The 21,446-nt window shown below is 36.9% G+C and overlaps 1 protein-coding gene across 3 annotated transcripts in view; it reads left to right on the top strand.

Annotated features, from left to right (window-relative positions):
- The window catches only part of mgll (monoglyceride lipase), a 53,810-nt gene that overhangs the window by 12,728 nt on the left and 19,636 nt on the right, over positions 1–21,446 (top strand). For all 3 annotated transcript variants that reach the window (XM_015347934.2, XM_015347935.2, XM_069189380.1), the window contains one exon: positions 4,818–4,924. In XM_015347934.2, coding sequence (XP_015203420.1) covers positions 4,818–4,924 — 107 coding nt within the window. The remainder of the gene's footprint in view (positions 1–4,817; positions 4,925–21,446) is intronic.

Here is a 21,446-nt window from a genome sequence, read left to right as displayed (position 1 = left end):
TCCTGCCTCTGAGCTGAAATGAAAGGAGAGCAACAAAGCCTTATATGAAGAAATAACGAGCACCACTGTATTCAGTGAACCATAAGAGCTCTGTTTCTCTGTAACAAGTTAAACATCCAAGACCTTTCTCGACATTGTTCTTTGTATTTGTTTTTATTAAATGACAGCCATTAGTCACAAATAATGTCTTTTTATGTGCTATTCCTAAAATGTGAGATCCGTCTTGTATGGAATAGCATCTATTTGGCATGTGGTTTCAGCACTAAATTACGACCAGCCAGTTAGTGTCTGGCAAGCATGATTTTCAAATGTTATAGAAGGTTCTTTGTCAGAATGACTGTTGCCCGGCTCCAGAACATTTGCAGAAGACAAAGCCGCCTTTAGAGGATGCGTATCTAGCTGTCAGCGAACAAGTGGTGCAAAGTCACAGAACGGTAAACACATGCCAAGTCATTAAAACATGAATTATACCCTTGGCAGGCAGTCCCAGCCACAGGAGAAATATGATAAAAATGTTCACACTGGAGTAATCCGATTTAAAAAAACATCCCTGTATTAGCGGTAGTACTGAATATACAGTATTTATACAAATTCAGCAAAGTCAAAAGTAGGCCATAGTTTAAAGGAAATCTGTGAACCAGATACAGAAGCAAAGGGAGATACATCAATCCTGCAGTTTCCAGTTACCAGAAATCTCTCATTGACTTGTACCGGTATTCAGTTATTTCAATGCTGGCTGCTGTGCTCAGCAGACTCGTAATTGGAAGCGGATCAATGGAAAGATCAATATTTCATCATATTGCAACTCTTTCATGCTAATTAGTCTTGTGTGCTCCCCATGTAGACTCTCTGTTAATTATTCAGCTCTCAGGGCTACACACAGGGCTACATTCATTCTATATATATTTGTGTAGCTAGGGCTAGAGCCCACAGGTGAAGCCTTCATCAGAGCTCATTCCTGGAGTCAGTAGCAGTAAGCAGATGAACGAACACTTGTCTCCTCCTGGATGGGAGCAGGGATTACTCCCCAGCAGTGCTGGTCAACATTTATTTAGCTGGGTGGACTGGGGCTACTGGCGTTAAGCACCTCACTCCATGGTACAACAGCAGTGTGTCCAGAGGGGACTTGAACCCACAACCTGCCAGGCATGAGTCTACAGGGGTACACACAGTATACTATACGCTACACTATACTACCCCTTTGCTGCCCAAAGACTACATTAACTATTATTCTATACAATATTAAAAAGGCAGCTAAAGGTAACTCCAGAGAATTCAATAATATGTCTTCTGATAAAAAGTTACTGGTAAGATTAAACGTGTCTTTATTCAAAATCTATGCAATGTGAGTTAAGAGATCCAGTAGGCAATGAAGAAGAATATATCTTAGCAATAATGCTGTTTTCTTTTTAGATGAGTCACGATTTTCCATAGCAGTAGTTTTAAAATGTATGATTCAGTGTTGCTCAGGACCTCTGAGTTGTCATAATCTAGCCCTTTTAATTGTTGTTTATAAAGCTACACTGGTATTATGTAACCAGCTGCGTAGCATACATCATAGCACAGAAACAACAGTCTAAACATGTCAGACATTGCTTATTTCCATAGGAGAATACATTTTCTCACAACCAGTGGAACACCTTTGGCTAACGTATACAGGCATACTGTATGAGGCCTTTGCTGACCTGACACAGGACGTTAAAGTAATGAACCTCTGAAAGACGTAATCTCTCAAACTGTAAATACTGTATACACAAGAGTCTGACTTCAGCACACACCTCTTGAAGAATTAAAAGACAAACTACTGTATGTGGCCGTTTTTGAAGTGAAAAGAGCCTCAGCAGCCTCAGCCAGATGTTAAGACTTTGTGAATACACCTGAGGAAAGTTGTCTCTGAGTAAATTACTCATTTATTCCCCATAGCCATACTCCCCTAAACTAGACTATCTCTTACTGAGATGTGTTATTATTTCTCTTTGAAAAAACACTGTTAGATCCTAGAGAAAGTGACTCCAAGATAATACACAGGCATTTTTATTTGTCAGCTTCTCAGAAGATTATAGGTCAAGACAAAAAAAAAAAACACACACAAATGTTGCCTGAGCCTTTTTAATCCTGTAATTTTAAAATTTTCTTAAGTGGTTGTATCTGGTGGAATACGTTGTTAAACATCTCCTTATTACTAATTTAATAAGGTATTTCACAATTTTGTTTTCCATAGTCTCAAAGAGTGGAAACACCCAGGGCTTTTATAAAAATGTTTTTGTGACTTCACTTGTTGTGCTGTTCTTAAACTGCCCTGCCTAGTCTAGCAGTTTTGTTTCCCTTCACAGTAAAGCAGAAACAGAAACAAGAAGAAATAAAATTCACACTGATACTGACTAATGTTTCATTCAAACTCTATTCCATTTTTATGGCTGCCATAAGTTTCTGTTTTTTATTGTTTTACTCTTAAGTATTCTAAATCTAAAACCTCAGTGCTTGATTAATGGTTGTGATGAAAGAGTTAAGCCGAGGCTGATCCCTGCAAGTTCCATACGAGGAAATGTATTTCAAAAGATGTTTTGGTCTTTTGAATTCTGAATACTGCCTCTGTGCCAGAAAAAAACACCTAAATAATGAAAACACATTTCCTAGAATAGACCTGCGTTTTACTTTCATGATAATTTTCAAAGAACAGAGCTTTTGGCCAAATCAGGAAAAACTCGTTCAGTGTAAGAATTATTGATTGACTATGTGTAACGGACTATTTCACAGTAGGTGTTTATTTTACCTGCTGCTATGGTTCGCTACAGTATTGGTATTCACTTTAATGATCTATACTGTTTAACATAAAAAGACTTAAAAGAGCTTAAAAATGTAAGTATAGGCAAAAAAGATGACTAGTTAAAAAGAAAATATGATTGAACTTTTTTAGTTACAGGAACATAAGCGATAATAATGTAGTTATCTTGAAGTGGGTTTCAGGGTGCTGTTTGATTCTCTCAGTTTCAAAACTCACACCCTCACCCTACGCAATTCTCTTCCTGTGATTGATTTAGAGTGTGACTATCAAGGCAGCGCCACTCAGTGTTGCTGGGCATTTCTCCCTTTTTGGGCTGTGTTGTGGAATAGATAAGGTCTTGTTTGAAAATGTTTTGGGAGACATCCCCTGCAGCCTTTTGAAGAAGTGTGCTATTTCATGTGCGCATTGGTTTAATCGCAACTTTCTGCAACCAGCTGTTTTTATATCCTCTGCTTTTCTTTGGATTTTTCAAAATAATGCACACACTCCATCTGCTTCTGAGCAGAACATGCACGTTTCTGACAGCCAGATATCTTCAGTCCCTTCTCCCACTCTCCCACTCTCTGGTTTGACTCTTTTTTATGCCTTCGGAGACTCATTCTGAAACAATTTCTTGCTTCCACAGCTGTAGTATAGTGGAAGTGGGTTTTGATGTATTGATCAGTGGGTTGATGTGTGGTTAGAGTGTATGGAAAGCTGACTCATTTGCTGCACTGTCATTTTTACCATTTGTATCATTTTAACGGAGCTTGGAGAAAAAGACACAATCTTTTTTTGCAGTGCTGCTGTGTGTGTTCCAATGCTACTAAAGGCATTATGAGCAATCTGTACTGGAATTTCTAACAGACATTTTCTAAAGAAACATACAACACAATGCCGTAAGAACTCAACCTACGGTACACATGATATCATGAAACCAAGCAGAATCAACAGTGACACTACTGTTATATGTTTTACATCTTGATAGGTTTCAATTGTAAGTCACTTTGGATGAAAGCATCTGCCAAATGAAATGCACAAATACAAAAATGGACTGGCAGGAAATTCAAGGTGTAATAAGCAAAAGAAAAGAACTGCAATTATTTCATAAAATTATTGGATTTATTTTTGAACTGATTTCTTGCGTGCTTGAACCTCCCAGTACAAGAACATACTGAAAAGGAGCCTAAGTTACTGTAATATATGTTTTGTGCTTTGATTGTGAAAAGCAGAAATAGGTTTGTCAAGACACGGTATATAATGATAATTGTGTGTAGATGCATTGACTTCCATGTTTACATTCCTCCGATGTCTGCATGCAAAACATACACACATCTACACACATTCAGCCTTAGATAAGAACTGCTCAGAAGTTACCTTTACTTCTTTGCAGCATTATTACAGTTACCCATATATTTGACATTTTTATCCAAAGCCACTTATCTGCACCCACTTGAATAGCTGGGTATTTTAGAGGAGCTGTTCTGGTGCTTGCTCAAGGATAGGAATAGCAGTGCCTCACCCAAAGTGAACACACTCTTTCAGAGAAACAGCCAGAACCCTAACCACTGCGCAACAATGATGCCCTACTTATACTATATAAATACCATTGTTTCAAAGTATCACCTGTCACTGAGTCATTGTTGCCTGTCATTCTCACTGTCAGGGTTGCTATACATGTGCATTTTCTAGTACTGTAACTTCTTTTGCCATCCAACAGTTCTGCTCCTATCTCAGTTTCCACCACGCCAACGTACAGTAACAGCACTTTCTGCTAAAAGCAAAACTCCCCTATTAAAAGAAAATGGAACTGCCTAATGGATCTCTTTAATTAGGCCACACTTTTGAAGTTTATTGTGTTGTCACAAAAGGTAAAAACCTAACAGGTGTAAACTTAGCTGGATGGCGGTGAATTTTTTATGAATATGTCCTCAGTGCGGGTGAGAGGAGCAGAGAAAAGTTGGGTGTCTGCATAGAGGTGGCTGTGGGGTAAGGTGATCTCCATGTGAACGCGAGCTGATTATTTTCCCTCTTACCTCTGACCTACTTCCAGAGCGCTGGTTTTTATTGCCCATGGGGCTGCAGAGCACTGTGGAGGCTACAGTGATCTGGCCCAGACGCTGACGGGACATTCCCTGCTGGCGTTTGCACACGATCACGGTGAGTATCACACAGACTTGCACCAATCACAGCATCACCAGCACGGATGTTTGTGCCGCCTAGTAGCCTAGGAGTGCTGACACATTTCAGGAAGGCAGTGTGGCACATTTCAGCCGAGAACATGAGAAAATCCCAGCTGCCTTCTGTGTCTTGGCACGTGTTCCTCATTATGCTGAACACATAAACCAGAAATAACCCCAGCAAGGAGACTCTCCACCCTCTCCCCCAAGTTTCTGGAAGTGATGAAGAGAATCATTTCAGACGCTTCATGGTTTATTCATGTCGGAAAACATCTTTGTGCCATTAAAGCTTTGAGCTGATCTTTTGATAGTGAAAGAAAGGAGTGCATTCTGCAAAATAACATTTCATCACATTCACGACCTCTTAATGAGGGGTTTTAAAATTTGTATGGTAAATCCAGTATTTCTAGACACTAATGGCTCTTGGAGTTCCCATAATATGAATTTTAAATGCCCATTTGTTGGTATTCAGTAATGATAAGTTTAGCTTAGGGTTAGAGTGTTAGGGATAGGTCACAGGTAAGGCTTTTATAGTATGTATCTAAACTTTTGTATTTTTTTTATTGAAATATACTTTATTAATATTATAAAGAGCCTTTACAACACAGTAAATTTATCAATAATTAAATGTATTTTATTAAATTAACTCTTCAATCTAAAGCATTCCTTTTTCTCACCACACAATAACACAGCATCCAGTCTGTCCAACAAAGCAGGGAAATTGTTATACTTACTAATTAATTGTTATACTTATACTTACGTAGAGACACTTATTTTCTGTACTTCTGTTACATTGTCTTTCTTGCCTCTAATTTTCTAAAGAAAATGCAAATGAAAAGTTAATTCTCTCTTTAGGCTTCAACTATGGTATGTATTTTGGATGTACAGTACTGTAGTACTATTCTGTGGTTCGTTGTCATTTTAGCAGTTTTCTTAAAATTATTTTTTTCTTTATTTTAATTTTTTCTAGGTATACTTTATTGAGAAAGTTTATTTTGTTGTCTGGACTAGTAGATTCAAGCTCTGTGTTCAACGAATTTACTCCTTGATCACATGATGCTTCATGTTAAGAATGCAGTTCTTTTTTCCCACTGATTGGCATTACAAAACAAAAAAAAAGTGTTGGAACCACATGTGGTTTTAGTGCTTCAGTAAAGCAGTCAGGTTTTAGGTTTACAAAGAAGAAGAATTTTTCTCAGTAAATTCAGAAATGGAAGTGTAAAAATCAACTTTGCAGTTTTATCACCAATACTTCTTATTTTGTTAAACTTAAGACCAGCGAACAAATGTGTTTAAAGATGTCTGATAGTACTGTTTTCCATTAAAAAAAAAACATTTAGTGTGGATTTCTACATTTCCCAACAAATAACCTTTGGACTGGCTCATTAGAAGAGTGCTGTTTTAAGGTTGTACAGTATGTCATATCTCAGTGCATTCAAACTTAGTTTCAGGGCATTCAAATTACATTTGGAAAAGGAAAGGCAAGACTGCTCTTGGAATGCCTTATGTAAGCACTTTGAACCTATTCTACATTAACTGTGGTATTTAAGTTAATAATTCTCTTCTTGTTCATGTTCTGTTTTACACACTTACTCCTGCTTACACTTATAAATAGAATTGGCACTAAACCACATTACATCAAGGACTGTATTTTAATCACACTGCTCAAAAGTTTAAATCACATTCTATATTTATTCTCTGTTGAAAATTAATCCTAAAACTATAAACTGAAGTAGGCAGAGAGTGATTGCTATATCTATTTCTCATGTATACTGATTTGTTTAGGAAATTATATTCAATAAGGAGGAATTATTATTATTATTATTATTATTATTATTATTATTATTATTATTATTATTAATGTTTTTTTAATTTACTTTAAATAATTACTTTGGTTTAACAGTGATAAACCCGTTATACCAAGCTCTGACCTGTTTCTAGTTATTTCTGTGCATAGTACGTTTACTTTCAAATTAGTCATGTTGTATTTCTTAAAATAGGAAATTGCTTTCCCATTCTGTAAGAGGCTGTGCATTTTGTCAGTGTCTGTAACTTTAAAAAGGTTACTAAGCAACAGTTACAACACAGATGTGTGTCATCATTGGCAGATGTGGAGCAGTTGACAGTTGTGCATTCTCATTTATTGTTTATAATATAATATAATAAAATAAATATCATATAAATAATATAATATTAATAATCATTTATATATTTCTTAAACTAAATAAATATTCAGAGATACTCACTGCAATGCCTATGCAATATTATATAATATACACTATATTTATATATATATAAATACATTTTATATGCCTGATAATGCATATAAGTGTATTTCTTAAACTAAAAAACATTCAGCGGTACTCACTGCAATGCCTGCCAAAACTTAAATCTTGGTGGTTTGCCAAATTATATTTTTTGCTTTCTTCTACTTCCAAAAGGGATAGAATTCTTGTCCTTATAAGGGTAGATTGTGTTCACCCAGTGATGGTATATCCACATAAATATGTCGTTCATGGTGGAAAAACACCCTCTTTTGAACTCACTAATGTACCAATGGATAATAGATAAACAGGCCAACGTGGAAATATTTACTTTAAACAGATAAACATTTTTTCTGAAGCATTCTAAAGGTTAGTCTAATGAGGCAAGTTATGATGTAATATTTAAACTTCTTTTTCTAAACTCTTAGTCAAAACATTGCATGTTTAAAAGAGTCAAATTCAAAAACAGTAAAGTATAGTGTAGCCAGCAACATTAGGCTACTGAGTACAAAGGTCTACAGGACTGTGAAACTAGACTTATCTGTAAATTTCCTTTCATAGGGTATTTCCTAGTGCATAAGGCAGATCATGTTATTGGTACAGGAGTTTATGATAATGGCTCTGTATATAAAAATATATTTAGAAAACTTAAAAGAATGCCATAACAGGATCAGAAGAATTTGGGGGGATCCTAGATTTGAGTTAAACATTTTTAACAGTGGTTAAGGTGTTTTTGTTATCTAGATCCTTATCTAGGTAATCTTTGCTAATATCTAAATATCTATCTAAAGGATAGACTCAAATAAGTTGAAACACACATTTCATTCATTCAGCAACAATGTTCATCTCATTTCAGACCTGGATATAGTATGTTAGCGCCTCAATTGCGTGGAATATTCCAGAGCTGTTTTTACATTGATATACCTTAGTAAATATAAAAAAAATCCCCCAGAACTACAATTCATTGATTTTGTGATGAGTGGTACGGTACATCATCTGCTGTGTGTGAATTAATATCACATACTATACCTCATGTGTACTTCTGCTCAAATACCCGATTTTTCCAAAGTAAATTATTACTCCTGGGAATTACTTCCTAGCAACAGGAATAAGCTCCCTTCAAACAGAAAGAGCGGTGAAGCAAAATCACATCTGTGTCTTAAACTGGAGCCTTCCTCAGAGTCTGCTCTCCACAAAATTATCATCAGACTGTGGGACATGATAAGACACTGTGTTTAGAAAGGGAAATGAAAGATAGCAGGACAATATATCACTTTCATGTTATTGCTTCAATAAAGAGAACTGATGTTCAGTTTCCATGGAAATGAAATGTATTTGTATGTCATACGCTACTGTTTGACATCAGTTTCAATGACATACAGGAAACATTTTATGCTTATGTTTCTTATGCTTACTGTATGTTTCCATATTTTGATCTTCACTGATTACAGTGGTTGTCAGAGTAGCACCTGGCATGCAGAAATATCTTTCCATTTGGAATTCTAAATGTACTGCTGTCTGTTGACTCTCAGAAGATGTTTTAGAAGTCCTCTTTCTATACAAACTTTCCAGCTAATTGAAGAGGTTCTTCAAAATTCACCAGCTCTTCAAAATGTCGATTCAAATTCAACATGGAAAATACCAAAAATTGCTTTAGGTTTGGTTATGAAAATGCACTTACCAGAAAAAATGCAAAATGCTGTGAATATTATTATAAATTTGCATCCAGTAAAAATGATGTTTTTCTGCTTTTATGATGGCGGTACTGAATCTGGAAAAAAAAAAACTAAATACCCTGTTTTCGGCTTTGTGGTAGTATATTGTTCAGCTGAACAAATGCATTGTCAAAATGTATGCAGTAACGAATAGTTACTTTCCCAAATGTTTAGACCCTAAACATTTAGATAGAAAACAACAGATAGAAACATTCAGATCAATGTTGAGATCCTTCTACTCTGGTACACGGGAACTTTGAAAATGACACCTGAACTCAGGCCAGAGAGCAGATTTCAATCTGGTACCCACTGTGCACACTTGTCATATTCACTCTCACAAAGCAGACTACTGTCATCCTTAGTTTTGTTATGAAAATTCCCTTGACACGTCCATAGATCTTTTCCTGCTGTTCATAGATATGGAATAGATCCTTCTGGTGCATTCAAGTGTTATGTGATTCAATGAGACACTCATAGGACCAAATCTGTATAACCAAAGAAATATACCAAGTAGATGTCATAGACCTTTCACAAACAAAACTAAACCTGTGCTAATTTAATAGATACAGTATTAAGGAACATTTAATAAGCATGCTCTATTGAGTGCTTTGCTCCAAAACAAAAAACACTATATTACACAGCTTGCTGTATTATTTTTTGGAAAAACCTGATGTGGCCATTGCTGGATCTGTTGACTTTTTTCGTATGACGTTTGGGCTTTTTACGATCACAGATCTGCTAATATTTTTCATCCTTCTAATTTTAGTGTACAAAACCCTGTCAGTTCTTTTCTGCTCTTGTAAACGTCATTGCTGGGAGGCAAACAATTGGTGGCAAAAGGAAAAGTCCATCCTGGAGCACTGTGGTTCATCAGGCCAGAACTCATCCTGGATACCATAGCATTGACCAGACTAACACCCATTCTCAGACTGAGACTGGATACTGGTCCACTGCAGTGATAACCTGCAAAGAAGCAATGTTGATCTCTACTGATACAGTGGGGAGACTGGAGTAACTGGGGTAAACTACCTTTTCTGTCACAGGCTGGCACAACCCTGTCTGTAGTAGAGACTTGAACCCATGATCTGTTGTCAACAATGAGTTCGAAGGCTTATGCACTTCACCATGTTGTCACCAGTAAGTTTCTTCAGCACTTTGACCCTCAGCAGGTCTGGGAAAGGATGAGTGGATAGTTAGAAGACGGAAACTGGCAGACAGGAATGCTTTTATTTCCATCCATTTTGCATTAGGGCGTGACAAGCACATAATTATACAATACACTTTTGTTATCATAAAGAATATATTTTTAAACATTAAACAAAGTTTTACCAATGATTTCCAAAATCCTCTAAATCCAACCATCAAATTAGTTTTCACAGCAGTGAAACTATTTTTTTTTAAATGAACAAATTTATGAACCAGCGCTGAACTCAAAGATACAAACTTTCAGCAGTTTCTAGAAGCAAAATCAAAACACAGCACCAAAAACTATACAGTATATGTCATAAGAAACAAGACAACTTCTTCAAAATAGTGTTACAAGTTGGTCAACACAATCATTTGTTTCTAAGACCATTTTCCTGATGACGCAGAATAAAAAGCTGCATTCTCTTCAAAGATCACAAACTGCTTATTTGCCATTCATTACAGTAAAAACATAAATGCAAAAGCAAAACCTTGACAATTTGCAAAATGTCAGAAACCCAGCCTCCTTACTGTGGAACTGTGAAGATTTTGTCAATGTTCTGGATAAAAATCTAAATAATAATTACAGAAAAAAGTGACTGAATAGGTACTAATTATATAGGAGCACTACTTTCTTCGCTGTGAATTTAGCTGCTCTGATAGGTGAGACTAGCATTGAGACTTTTAGGTGTCCAGAGCAAACGCCAGAATTTTATCTGTTTAACTTTGTCATAATAATAATAAACTTCTATTCTTCTATTAATACTTTTTCTTATTTTGGTGTTTTATTTTGGAAGGCTAAGAAAAGGTTTCTTAGTGTGGTTTTATAAAACCTCATATAATAATAATAATAATAATAATAATAATAATAATAATAATAATAATAATAATTACTTACACTTATATAGCGCTTTTCTGGACACTCCACTCAAAGTACTTTACAGGTAATGGGGACTCCCCTCCACTACCACCAATGTGCAGCATCCACCTGGATGATGCGACGGCAGCCATAGTGCGCCAGAACGCTCACCACACATCAGCTATTAGTGGGGAGGAGAGCAGAGTAATGAAGCCAATTTATAGAGGGGGATTGTTAGAAGGCCATGATTGATAAAGGCCGATGGGAAATTTGGCCAGGACGCCGGGGTTACACCCCTTCTCTTTTTGAGAAACACCCAGGTCATTTTTATTGACCACAGAGAGTCAGGACCTCGGATTTACGTCTCATCTAAAGGACGGCGCCTGTTTATAGTGTAGTGTCCCCGTCACTATTGTATCCAAAGCAGCAAAATAAGTTTTGCATCGCATGTACTGTATACTTCAACTTCAAACATTGACGTTTGAAGAAAGAAAATGGAACATGTTTAATGTTTTCCTGTATTTTTGTTTTGGATATTTCTTTTTAGTGTGGCGAACTGAGTAAGACACATACTTATACTGTACATCTTATATTTCAGACTTGATGGCAAAGGTGTTACTGTACATTGAATTACTACAGTATGCACTATGTCTATACCTTCGAAGGTTTAAGGACACATCCTTCCAAGGGCTGAATTGGTCTTTGGAGGGCTGGAGGGCTTCAGGAGCAGAAGAAGTATTAATTAGTTTTCTCAGTACAACAGGGCAGATATAAATTCCCCTGTGTTTATACTTCAAATACAGTATGTGGTTCGATTATAATGAACCACTTGTTTCTGTCATGTCATGTTTTTTGCTTTTTTTTCCTGGCATTATTGTGTATTTAGCTTTAATTAAACTAGGCATTGGTGTTAAAAGTAGCTGGCTCTGTGAGTGGAATATTTTTACATATGGTCCTGTAGTTGATCTAACCTTTGTATCTAGACAGGGTGGTGGATGTTGTTACCGGTTATTTTAGAAGTTGTTAAAACCAAGACCATATGTTGGCTGTAGAAATTCCAGTAAAACACGTTTGTTTGCTTCAAGGATAAAATAAAATATAAACAGCCAACCAGCGTCATGCAAGTAATTTCATTTCCTTGATGTGTTCCTGTATGTCTTTAGAGTATCACATCTGTTGTCTCTGACTCAAAGTGAAACAGGAATACAGACTCATGTGCAGCATGCTCGACATAATTCTTTAATAACACAGTGCTGCTGCCTGAAAATGCTATGATAAATGCAATACATTAGGAATTCTGTCTAAAGAAGTAGTTATTAATGTAGTAATTTTGAAATGTCTGTTTTATTCAAGCAGTACATTATTTTTCTAGTACCATAAACTAAATCTTTCTCTTTTGTTATATAAATCAGAAACAATTCCTTTGCACCCTTGTCCATCTTAGTAGTTTCGTTTATAGTACTCATACTTATATTTTGCTCCCAAAATAAACTCCATCAGGTCAACCACATTTGCTTTGTTTAGTTTTAATGGAATGTCACACATTATTTGTAACAACAGTGTAAATTCCTGATACAAATGTGTGTACAGGAAGAGGTTTCACAAGACAGCTGAGGAAATTGCTGATTTATCTGTAGCATTGTTTTATATTAGAAATGATGGGAAGTGTGGTCTTTTGACATTTGAAACAGAACACAGTCATTCCAGTCTGACAAATGTGGTAAGAAATAAAATTCTAAATATATTATGGATGGTTCAGAATAGTGAGCGTTTTGGTTTGCCTCTAGGATTTTGCTACTCAAACTGTTTAATTTCTGCCAGAAAAAAAAGATTAATTTTCCATAGCTGTTAAACTTGTGAAAGGAAGAGGAAACGTTCTAGTTTTGAATGCCCTTAGTTCAGTAATGCACGGAGAAATTGCCTAGTCATGATAAGGTAACATGATGAACTAATTGTGTTACAATGTCATTTTCAACTTTTCAGAAATGGATTGTTCCAGGAATGTGTGGCCACAGGAATTTACTATGTCTGTTTGGCAGTGTAGGGATGGTCAGGGTCCAGTGAGAAACTGTAAAATGAAGAAGGCAGGTGTGAGCTGTGGTTGAAAAGAAATGGTTTGCTTGTGATAATCGCGAATTGCAACATAAATGAAACTCAAACTGAAATAAGAAGAGGCAAGCTCTGTGGAAATATTTTCCCTAGATAAAACATACACGATAAAAACAGCACAGGCTTGGCCTATATAATCTTGCCCTTACTACCATCTGGAGTATTAAAACCATATGTATATGTTGATTCGATTTTAAGTATTTTTTCCATACAGCTCAAAATGCAGTATTTCAGCTTTTGTTAGACACTTTGACAATTTCTTTCCGAAGGGAGGGGGGAGTTAAAAATAATCCCAGTTTTCCTTTGCCTGCTTCCAGAGATTTGAGGATAAACCAGGGCTCAACATGCTAGCCATATTTTTTTGTTTTGCCCCCTGCAGAGTCAGTGTACCATTTTCTTACTATAATGACATTCGTCTTTCTACTTCCATATCGTCCGTGTGATCTCTGCTCTCCCATCCCAATTGAAATGGCTGCCTTGGCACCAAACAGAGCCCCCAGGGTAGAGTATGGGGAAGGGGGGAGGAGCTCAGGTTCAGGGCTTCTCCTCAGGAAGTGAGAAATTTCCCTCCCTTGGCAATTCATCTTCTCATTCCTGTCTCTTTTTTCCTGGAACAGTTCAGTCAGTTATCAAAAAATAATGCAAACAGTGTAATTGGTGAGGTGGAAATGGTTGATGACAATGCTGTATTTTGATTATAGTGGGAGGTGATCAGTGGTTGGTTGTGCCGATGGTCAGATGTCTGTTTGTTATTTATTTATATTTTTTGCTTCTGGACATCACACTGATCAACATCTTAAAACAATGGAACCTCAGGTGGCCGTGGGACGTACAGTATTAGGTTAATTGTTTCATCCTCCACTTTAAAGCTTTTACACGAGTCATTACGGATTTACTTCATTTTAAGGTGTATTTTGTGGAGATAATCTTCACTTAACATTTGCCATGTACTTTAGGCTCTCTATATTTTAAAACGTTTTTATTTATACGATTAAAACATGATGTACCTCAACAAACAAAGGTTTCTTTTCTTGTTACACCACTTATAATTGGGTGGATTAAGATGAGAAGGAGCTGGATAATTGTTTTATACACTTTCATGCACTCTTGCATTTTGATGGGATAATGGTCACAGAATCCTGTCTGACTGAAATGCATTGGAATTAAAAGACATGTGAAATGTCATTTCAGTCCCCGAATTTCATCTGCCTTTTTGGAGCAAAGATGATAAGAAGAGAAGTCATCTGACCAATCTTGTCATGTAATTTTCAATTGCTTGTGTTGTACTTATCCAGTGAATTTCATTTTTTACACGGTGAGTTCATTTGTAGGACATTAGTATAACAAATAACATAAGGAATGATGTGCCACAGGTTACGTTGTTAATAAATGAATGGAATATTCACCCCAGCTGGTTGTATGCATGTACCATTCTTGACTTCAGTAGGAAAACAGTTCTCTAAAGCTGACCAAACCCATTAAGTTATTGCCTGAAACCGAAGCTCCAGTTTCTCATACATTAGACATGGCCCAATGTAGAAGCTCAAGTGAATGGAAGTCTTGTTCAAAGCATTTCTATTTAAGGCTATGGTTATATTTTAAATTTAAAAAAACATTAGAGATTTGGCGGCAAAAATAACTAAGGTGTCCTTTACCAGGACGTGCGTAAGGCTGTGATCCATGTGATGATACCTGGCAAGCACAGATGCACTAAAATGCTGTTGCTCTTTGAAAGACTGACCAGTAATTATCACAAAGTGGCAAAAAACTGATTCTTTTTAAAAAACAATTCCATCAGCTGTGCACATAAATGGTATCTCAATTTACTTTACAATCATATGCAGTATATCCCCCAGTGCGTTTGTTATGTAAGGCCTCAGTGATTCGTGCTCTGGTATAATGTGATGCACAGAAGGGTTTAAAATTAATGGGCCCCATTGTGATGACATTGTGTTCGATATTTGGAATAGTTCTGAACAAACCTTGTGCTTCTAAACAGTGTGTTTGTGAATGCAACTTGTTTTTTTTGTTAAAAAACATTATTCTTAAATCAACAAACATGAAATTTTACAGTTAACCAACAGCTTTGAAATTATATTCCTGAAGACAACAGTTTTTTTTTTTTTATTTTTGCACAGAAATAGATAGATACTTTATTGATCCCGTGAGGGAAATTGCAGAAATGTAAATGATACATTTTTAACAAGAATTAAAAAACATTTTTGGTCATAGCATTATTAGTGTTACTTAAAAATAACATGTTTAAAGGGTACCTCTATAGTTATATATGATACAAGAAGTTAGATTAGTTTTAAGTGAGATGTTTAAAATGCAGCCTGTGCTTGCTTTACATAATTTACCTCTCTGAACTGCAGTTAAACTTTATTTAGTTCATTTATATTTGATAGAGTTACATATCAAATGTTTGGCATCCTTCATATTCTGACTGCCAGGATATCTGTGCAGATAAAAACCCACTCTGTGTTAGGAACAGACACAGAAAGATACATCTGTGTTTTAACAGTTGATACCTTTCCATATTAAAATATTTCACCCTTTCCATTGCATAATAGAATAGCAGTGTTTCATCAAGGTTCAAAATCTGAAATAAGCCACAAATGTACATTTTAACCTGATTTATGTGACCAAATCGTTTTATTTAATTTACTTGTGGCTCAAGAAATAGGCAGAGTCAAATGTTTAGAAAGACTTTGAGTACTGAGCAATTAAAAACTCCGAACAGATTTTAAAACACTGGTGAAAAGAAATCTGTGCAGCAGTACACCAGTATCCTAAGTGGAAAAAGACTGGCTGATGTTTGTGTCCTACAAAGAGTGTCAAAGCTTTTCAAGAGGCACGCAAAAGCATTTTTTCTTGCTTCTTAATTACTTTAAATGCTGATTCTATAAAAGGAGCAACTGCACATTCATCAGGAAAGAGGCAAGCATCCTTGTCAATGACAGCCTCTTTTGAATGGTGCATACGCAATCAGAAAATTGCCAAGTGCATTTTTGATTAAAAATGAACCAGAAATAAATCCACTATATCCATTAAAAACGCCTTCAATAGGATAATTGGAATATATTTAAAAAAACAGTAGATTTATCTGTTTACACATGTGGAGATGGAAAAGGTTTATTATATGTACTATCTCTATATCAGTTGTGTACTGTACTTTTGTCAGTAAAGGGCAGGAGAACAGATTAATCTGTTTTTGCATTATTCATCAGAGCCTAGCCCGAAGAATCGATATTCCAAGTTTCGCCACTTGTGTGTCAGGATGTGTGTTTTTCTTGCCAATCAGGCTGAGCAATCTCAGTAAAAACCCAGGACTAGTTACAAACACGTGCTGCTCAGTTTGGTGCCTCTCCAAGATTAATAATCTGTATTTATGATTGATGTGCCCTTGCATCTCTTCTTAAAAAAAACTAGAAGAGTCTCCCGCCAAGGTGAAAGCTCAGCTTTTGCACAGTGTTTTGTTTTGGCGAGGGGGGGACTGTGAGCACTTGGGACGGCTGTCCTCTCCAGCATCTTATCAGGTTTGATTTTCAACATTGATTCTGACTGGCACACTTTTTGCTGATTACACTTGCTGCTCTTTTTCATCTCATAGATGTTTGCAGTTTTGCTTTTTGGACGTGTAGCCTCGATTTAAAATTAGACAGAGCCCAGATCCCTTCTGTTACACGGGCTGCAAACCAAGCAAGGTGCTGAGCCTGTACTCTGTATTCTTTCCATAAACTAATGGAAGGAGATCCAAAAGCAAGACAGAGATGCTTTTAGTTTATGTGTCAGGGTTGAGCTGAATTAGTTGCCTCTACTGGGATCTCTCCTGTGTGTACAAACTTGACCTTGTTGGCATTTAAGAGTTCATGTAACCACTCGCTCCATACAGTATGTTACTTATTATTTTACTGGCTCAGAGGTCTGCTTGGGTTTTTATATTGATGTATCAAGATTATGCATGTCAATAAGCAATGTTGGAGTCTCCAGTTGTGCTTTCTCCAAAAAATATGCATTGCTTTTAACCGCACTCTTGGAGTCTGTCAGTTGAAAATTTCTAATGGGGCTCTGGAATTTTACAGACCTTTCAGAGTTATTCACTGCATGTGATGGAGAAGCATCCTTTGTTCTTGTGCTTGAAAGATGACTGATGGTAGTATAGAGCTGAATATTGTTGGAGTTTGAGACTGCTTTCCTAAGTTACTCTCAGGCAAGTGAGCAGTGAATGCGGGCTGGAATGCATGAAAGTAGCTGGTAGGCCTAATTAGGTTCCCAGCCTACTTTTGTTCTGTGGGCGGCTTGCCCACTTCACACATTTCCTGCAGGGCTGGTGATTTGCCCAAAGTGAAGAAAATGTTCCCCTCATGTCTCCAGCAGATCCATGTAACAAAAAAAGATGTAAAGCCTAATGGCATGGAAACAGAAAGGTGAAAAGCACTGCAGGCTGTCCAGGATGAACAATTTCAAGAATAGTCTTTAGTTTGAGACTGTGAGAAGGCTTGTAACCGCAGTATAAATCACAGAATTTAAGCATACCTGAATATATAGACTTGTTGTCAGCATAATATCTTATATTCGGAACTTCAGCCTTCCCAACTTGCACAACCAAGACAAACGTCAAAACCTCTTCACTAAAAGGCAGGTTTCTTGCTTTGGGTAGTTTAGTCCTAGGGAGTGGCCACCATCAAGTGTCATTTTAAATGGTAAGACCTGTTATGCTTTAACCCTTTAAAACTTCACGGTACTCTCAATGACTGAAAGGTGTTAGTGACCCAAAGAACATAGATTCGAACCTCCATCCCAGACACTTCCAAAGCCCAGACACATGCTGAACCTTCTATGACATTTCACATGTCTCTTTAGTGTAGCAGTAGAGGGTGGTGATGTTACTCTGACTGTTTTGCAATATGAGTGAGACCTGTTACATCAGCAGATGTTTAAAGATTATTTGAATTTGAAATGTGGAGCTAAAATTCGGTCAGACGTTTTACACTTGATTTCCAATTTGGTCATGCAATTCATCTCTGCACAGATGCACAGCTGAATATACCATCCTGTCTCACAGTCGTATGGTCGCCCAACTAAATTAAGTATATTCTCAACGATTTTGCAAGAGATGAAATATTCTTTTCAAATATTCATGTCCAAGAGATTCTGTATATCCTACCATTCATTATTCCCTCAAATTGGCAGGAGCCTCAGTTGTGAGCTCACAAAGTACTCTACAAATAAAGCGCTGCGTTATTTTTAGGCAGAAGAAGCTTCTGAGGTTTTATTCTGCTCTCTGCTGAGGCCCTTGCTTTCAACTCAACTTCAGTTCAACTTCAACTCAACTTCTCAGCTCTTGGCTGTCTCTCCCAGCCTAGATATTGCAGAAGCTGTTTTGAATAGATTTGCTTGTGTATTCCTTTACCAGCACTATGTAAGGCTAACAGTGAAGAAAGCAGCTCGTTTGTTCATATACAGTTTTTGATAGAGTGTACAAGATGGTATATGCTCATGTACTCTTTGAAGAGGGAAACAGTTCAAGCTATGTGTTACGAGCACAACCAGCATAAATTAATCCTCATTATTCAATCTCCTCTTCCTTCACTATTTAAACCCTCCATTCCCTCGTAGTCCTTGCTCAGTGCTAGGAATTTATCCACCTCCTTAGCGTGATTCGTCCTCTACTTCTGACCACCGATACGAAGACCCATCTTGACAACCCTTTCATCTCGCCTTTCGTCTCTAATTGTTTTCCTCGCTGATCTCTCAACCCAAATTCATCCTAGCCTGGAACTACTGACCACTCTTCTGCCTCACCCTCCTCAGACTCGTAAGCCATCCGACTCTCTTAGAGACCTGCACAGGGTTCATAATAAATCGCTCTTAACACTATGATTGCCAGCACAATCATAGCTTGAAGCATGTTCTCTAAAAGAACAGCATTGGGTTTTTGCTGTATAGGTCTTTTGACACTAATTTGTGAGGGAATGACACATTAAGACTTTATGTTTGATGATTTAAGCATTTTATATTTTCTACGTTCTCAATAACAGTATTCCCCTTGGCATTTGTAGTTCTCAAAGGAACAGGATTTCATGTTCAGCATTTTTGGGCTGTGAATTCTAGTTCAGTGCTAGGAGTTGTGATGAAATGGTCAAATTCCTTCAGAATGAAGAGAAACTAGATAAAATCCAGTAATTTCATTTCAGACCTGTGAAGAGTAACTAAACATTCGGGCATTTTAGTCAGGCATTTTAAGCAAGACTTAACAGCATTAAACATGATTGGAGCAGGTGAGAAAAGGTTCCTTCAGCACTAAGCAATGATCTGTCATCCTTTGTGTAAAGCAGGCCTTTTCCCTTTATAATTTTATCCTGATTTGAAATTTGCATTTCAAAGAAGCCAGTGCGTGTGATGTCAAAGGCAGTAAATGAGATTCACTTAATTGAGGTTCTTGACGGGTTGCAAAACTGTGCCATAACTCTTCTTGCTGTTAAAAAAAGACTCTTAAGTTAATGAGATATATTCAAACTCCAGGCAAATATACATACCTGTATGTATATGTGGATCAGTACTGCTTGAAAACTGAGTACCTTTTTCAGCCAGTACATAAAGCTCAGAGGATTTCAGGCCTTGTCCATTTCCTTTAATCTTGTCTATTTCTTCCTCTGAACCGCTTGAGTTATGTTTCCCTAGTGCGTATTTGTTCCATAGTGCTTTCATTCCCTAGAACATTAAAAGGAACCCTTATTTGTGAATGAACATCATAGATTAGAGGCGGCGGCAGCCAGGGAAGATGAAAAGAGATCTCGTCTCTGGATGCTTCTCAATCAAACTGTAGCTAGATTGAAAGAAAACTGGGTAGATGTCTTTCTGTGTTTTTCAATGTAACTTCAGAAAGAAATTATTCCTGCGCAGTAGCATCTGATTTGGGATCTGTACCCGATTCTCAATAATGAGCTCAAAGCCATGCTTATTTTGAGGGCTTTTGTTTCAAGCAGAGCTCTAAAGTTAGATTTTGGGTAGCCAATTATTTTTTACTGGCTACGGTTTTGAAGATCCCTGAGGCAATTGTGTAAAGACAACAAGGAGCTTATTTTGTGTTATGGCCCCTGTGAGTAAAACGTTTTTCAGTCCAAGTTTCATTAGACTGAGTTTTCTTTATGGAATGGTGTTCAGATTGAATCAGTGTGTGTGGAAAGTTTAATTAACAAGTTAAGGCTTGTCACAAAAATGTTTGTCTGTGTATAGCACAACAATTATGAAACACAACCTAGGGACTGAAGCAATAGATGCCTTTGTTTGTCTTTAAGGAAACAGCACATCATTTCGGAATACAAACACAATTACATAAGTCCTTGAAAAATGTTTCTACAGCAAATTTAATTTAACAGGACCTGCTGGTTGGCATAGATAGAAGGATCATACAGGCCTGTTTCTCTGCATAGTCTCTAAATTGGATGCCAGACTCTCTTTGTCACACCATGAACACTCCATCGAAATTATTTTTTCTCCAAGCCAAACCTGTGTTTGCAACTACAATAGGTATCTCATTCTCTAGCATGCACAGATGGCAATTTGTAAGAGGGGCGTTCTTCCTAGTAGAGACAGTTAACCCCCAGTGCTTTACCAGAATCACTCCCCTATGCTCTCCTCTTTTGGTTTTCTACTCGCATGGAAAGACAGATGAATGGACTCTTGGATTTCACAATCCTAAGTAGTCATTTCCCTATCACCAGATGTAGTTCAAATAGGGAGCTGCGTCAGCATGTGTAGGCTGCACAGTAACAGGTAAAGGTTTATTCCATGCTGAAAAGAGAAGAAAAGAACAGCTAAAGGTTTAATCTATGCTAAAAAGAGAAGAAGAAAAAAACACAACGTTTTTGAAACATTGTGTTTCCTTTTTTTCTCTTTTCAGCATGGAATAAGCGTTTACTTGTTCCTTATTACCAGATACGACAATTTACCATTTATGGGACACCATTGGGTTTTTGCCAATTACTGAGTCATGTGTCTGCCACTTTACAAACTTGAAGCATCATCAAGTTACTAGTTATATTGTTACAAAACCTCAACAGGATCTAGCCCTGTTGAGGATTGTCCCGTTCCGTTATTTAAATTCTGACATTCATTAATTTTACTTTCCTGAACAACTTCCCAGTTTCCCAGTTGGTATGTTGTCCAGCAACATCACTGTTAAGTTCTTTGCTGATACAGTGGAAACTAGTGTGCATAAGTGCAGGGTCAATAGTTCAAAACTTAATTCACTTAGTCTGGGATGAAGGAGCTTTCTGTGTTGTAGTGATTCTAAGCCAAATGTGAAATAAACACATTTTCTAAATTTTTAATCCAACTGGCATTGGTTCTTACGTTTGATCC

Source organism: Lepisosteus oculatus, chromosome 4 (assembly GCF_040954835.1).
Source record: "Lepisosteus oculatus isolate fLepOcu1 chromosome 4, fLepOcu1.hap2, whole genome shotgun sequence".
NCBI lineage: Eukaryota > Metazoa > Chordata > Actinopteri > Semionotiformes > Lepisosteidae > Lepisosteus > Lepisosteus oculatus.
This window is presented reverse-complemented; position numbering and strand designations above follow the sequence as displayed.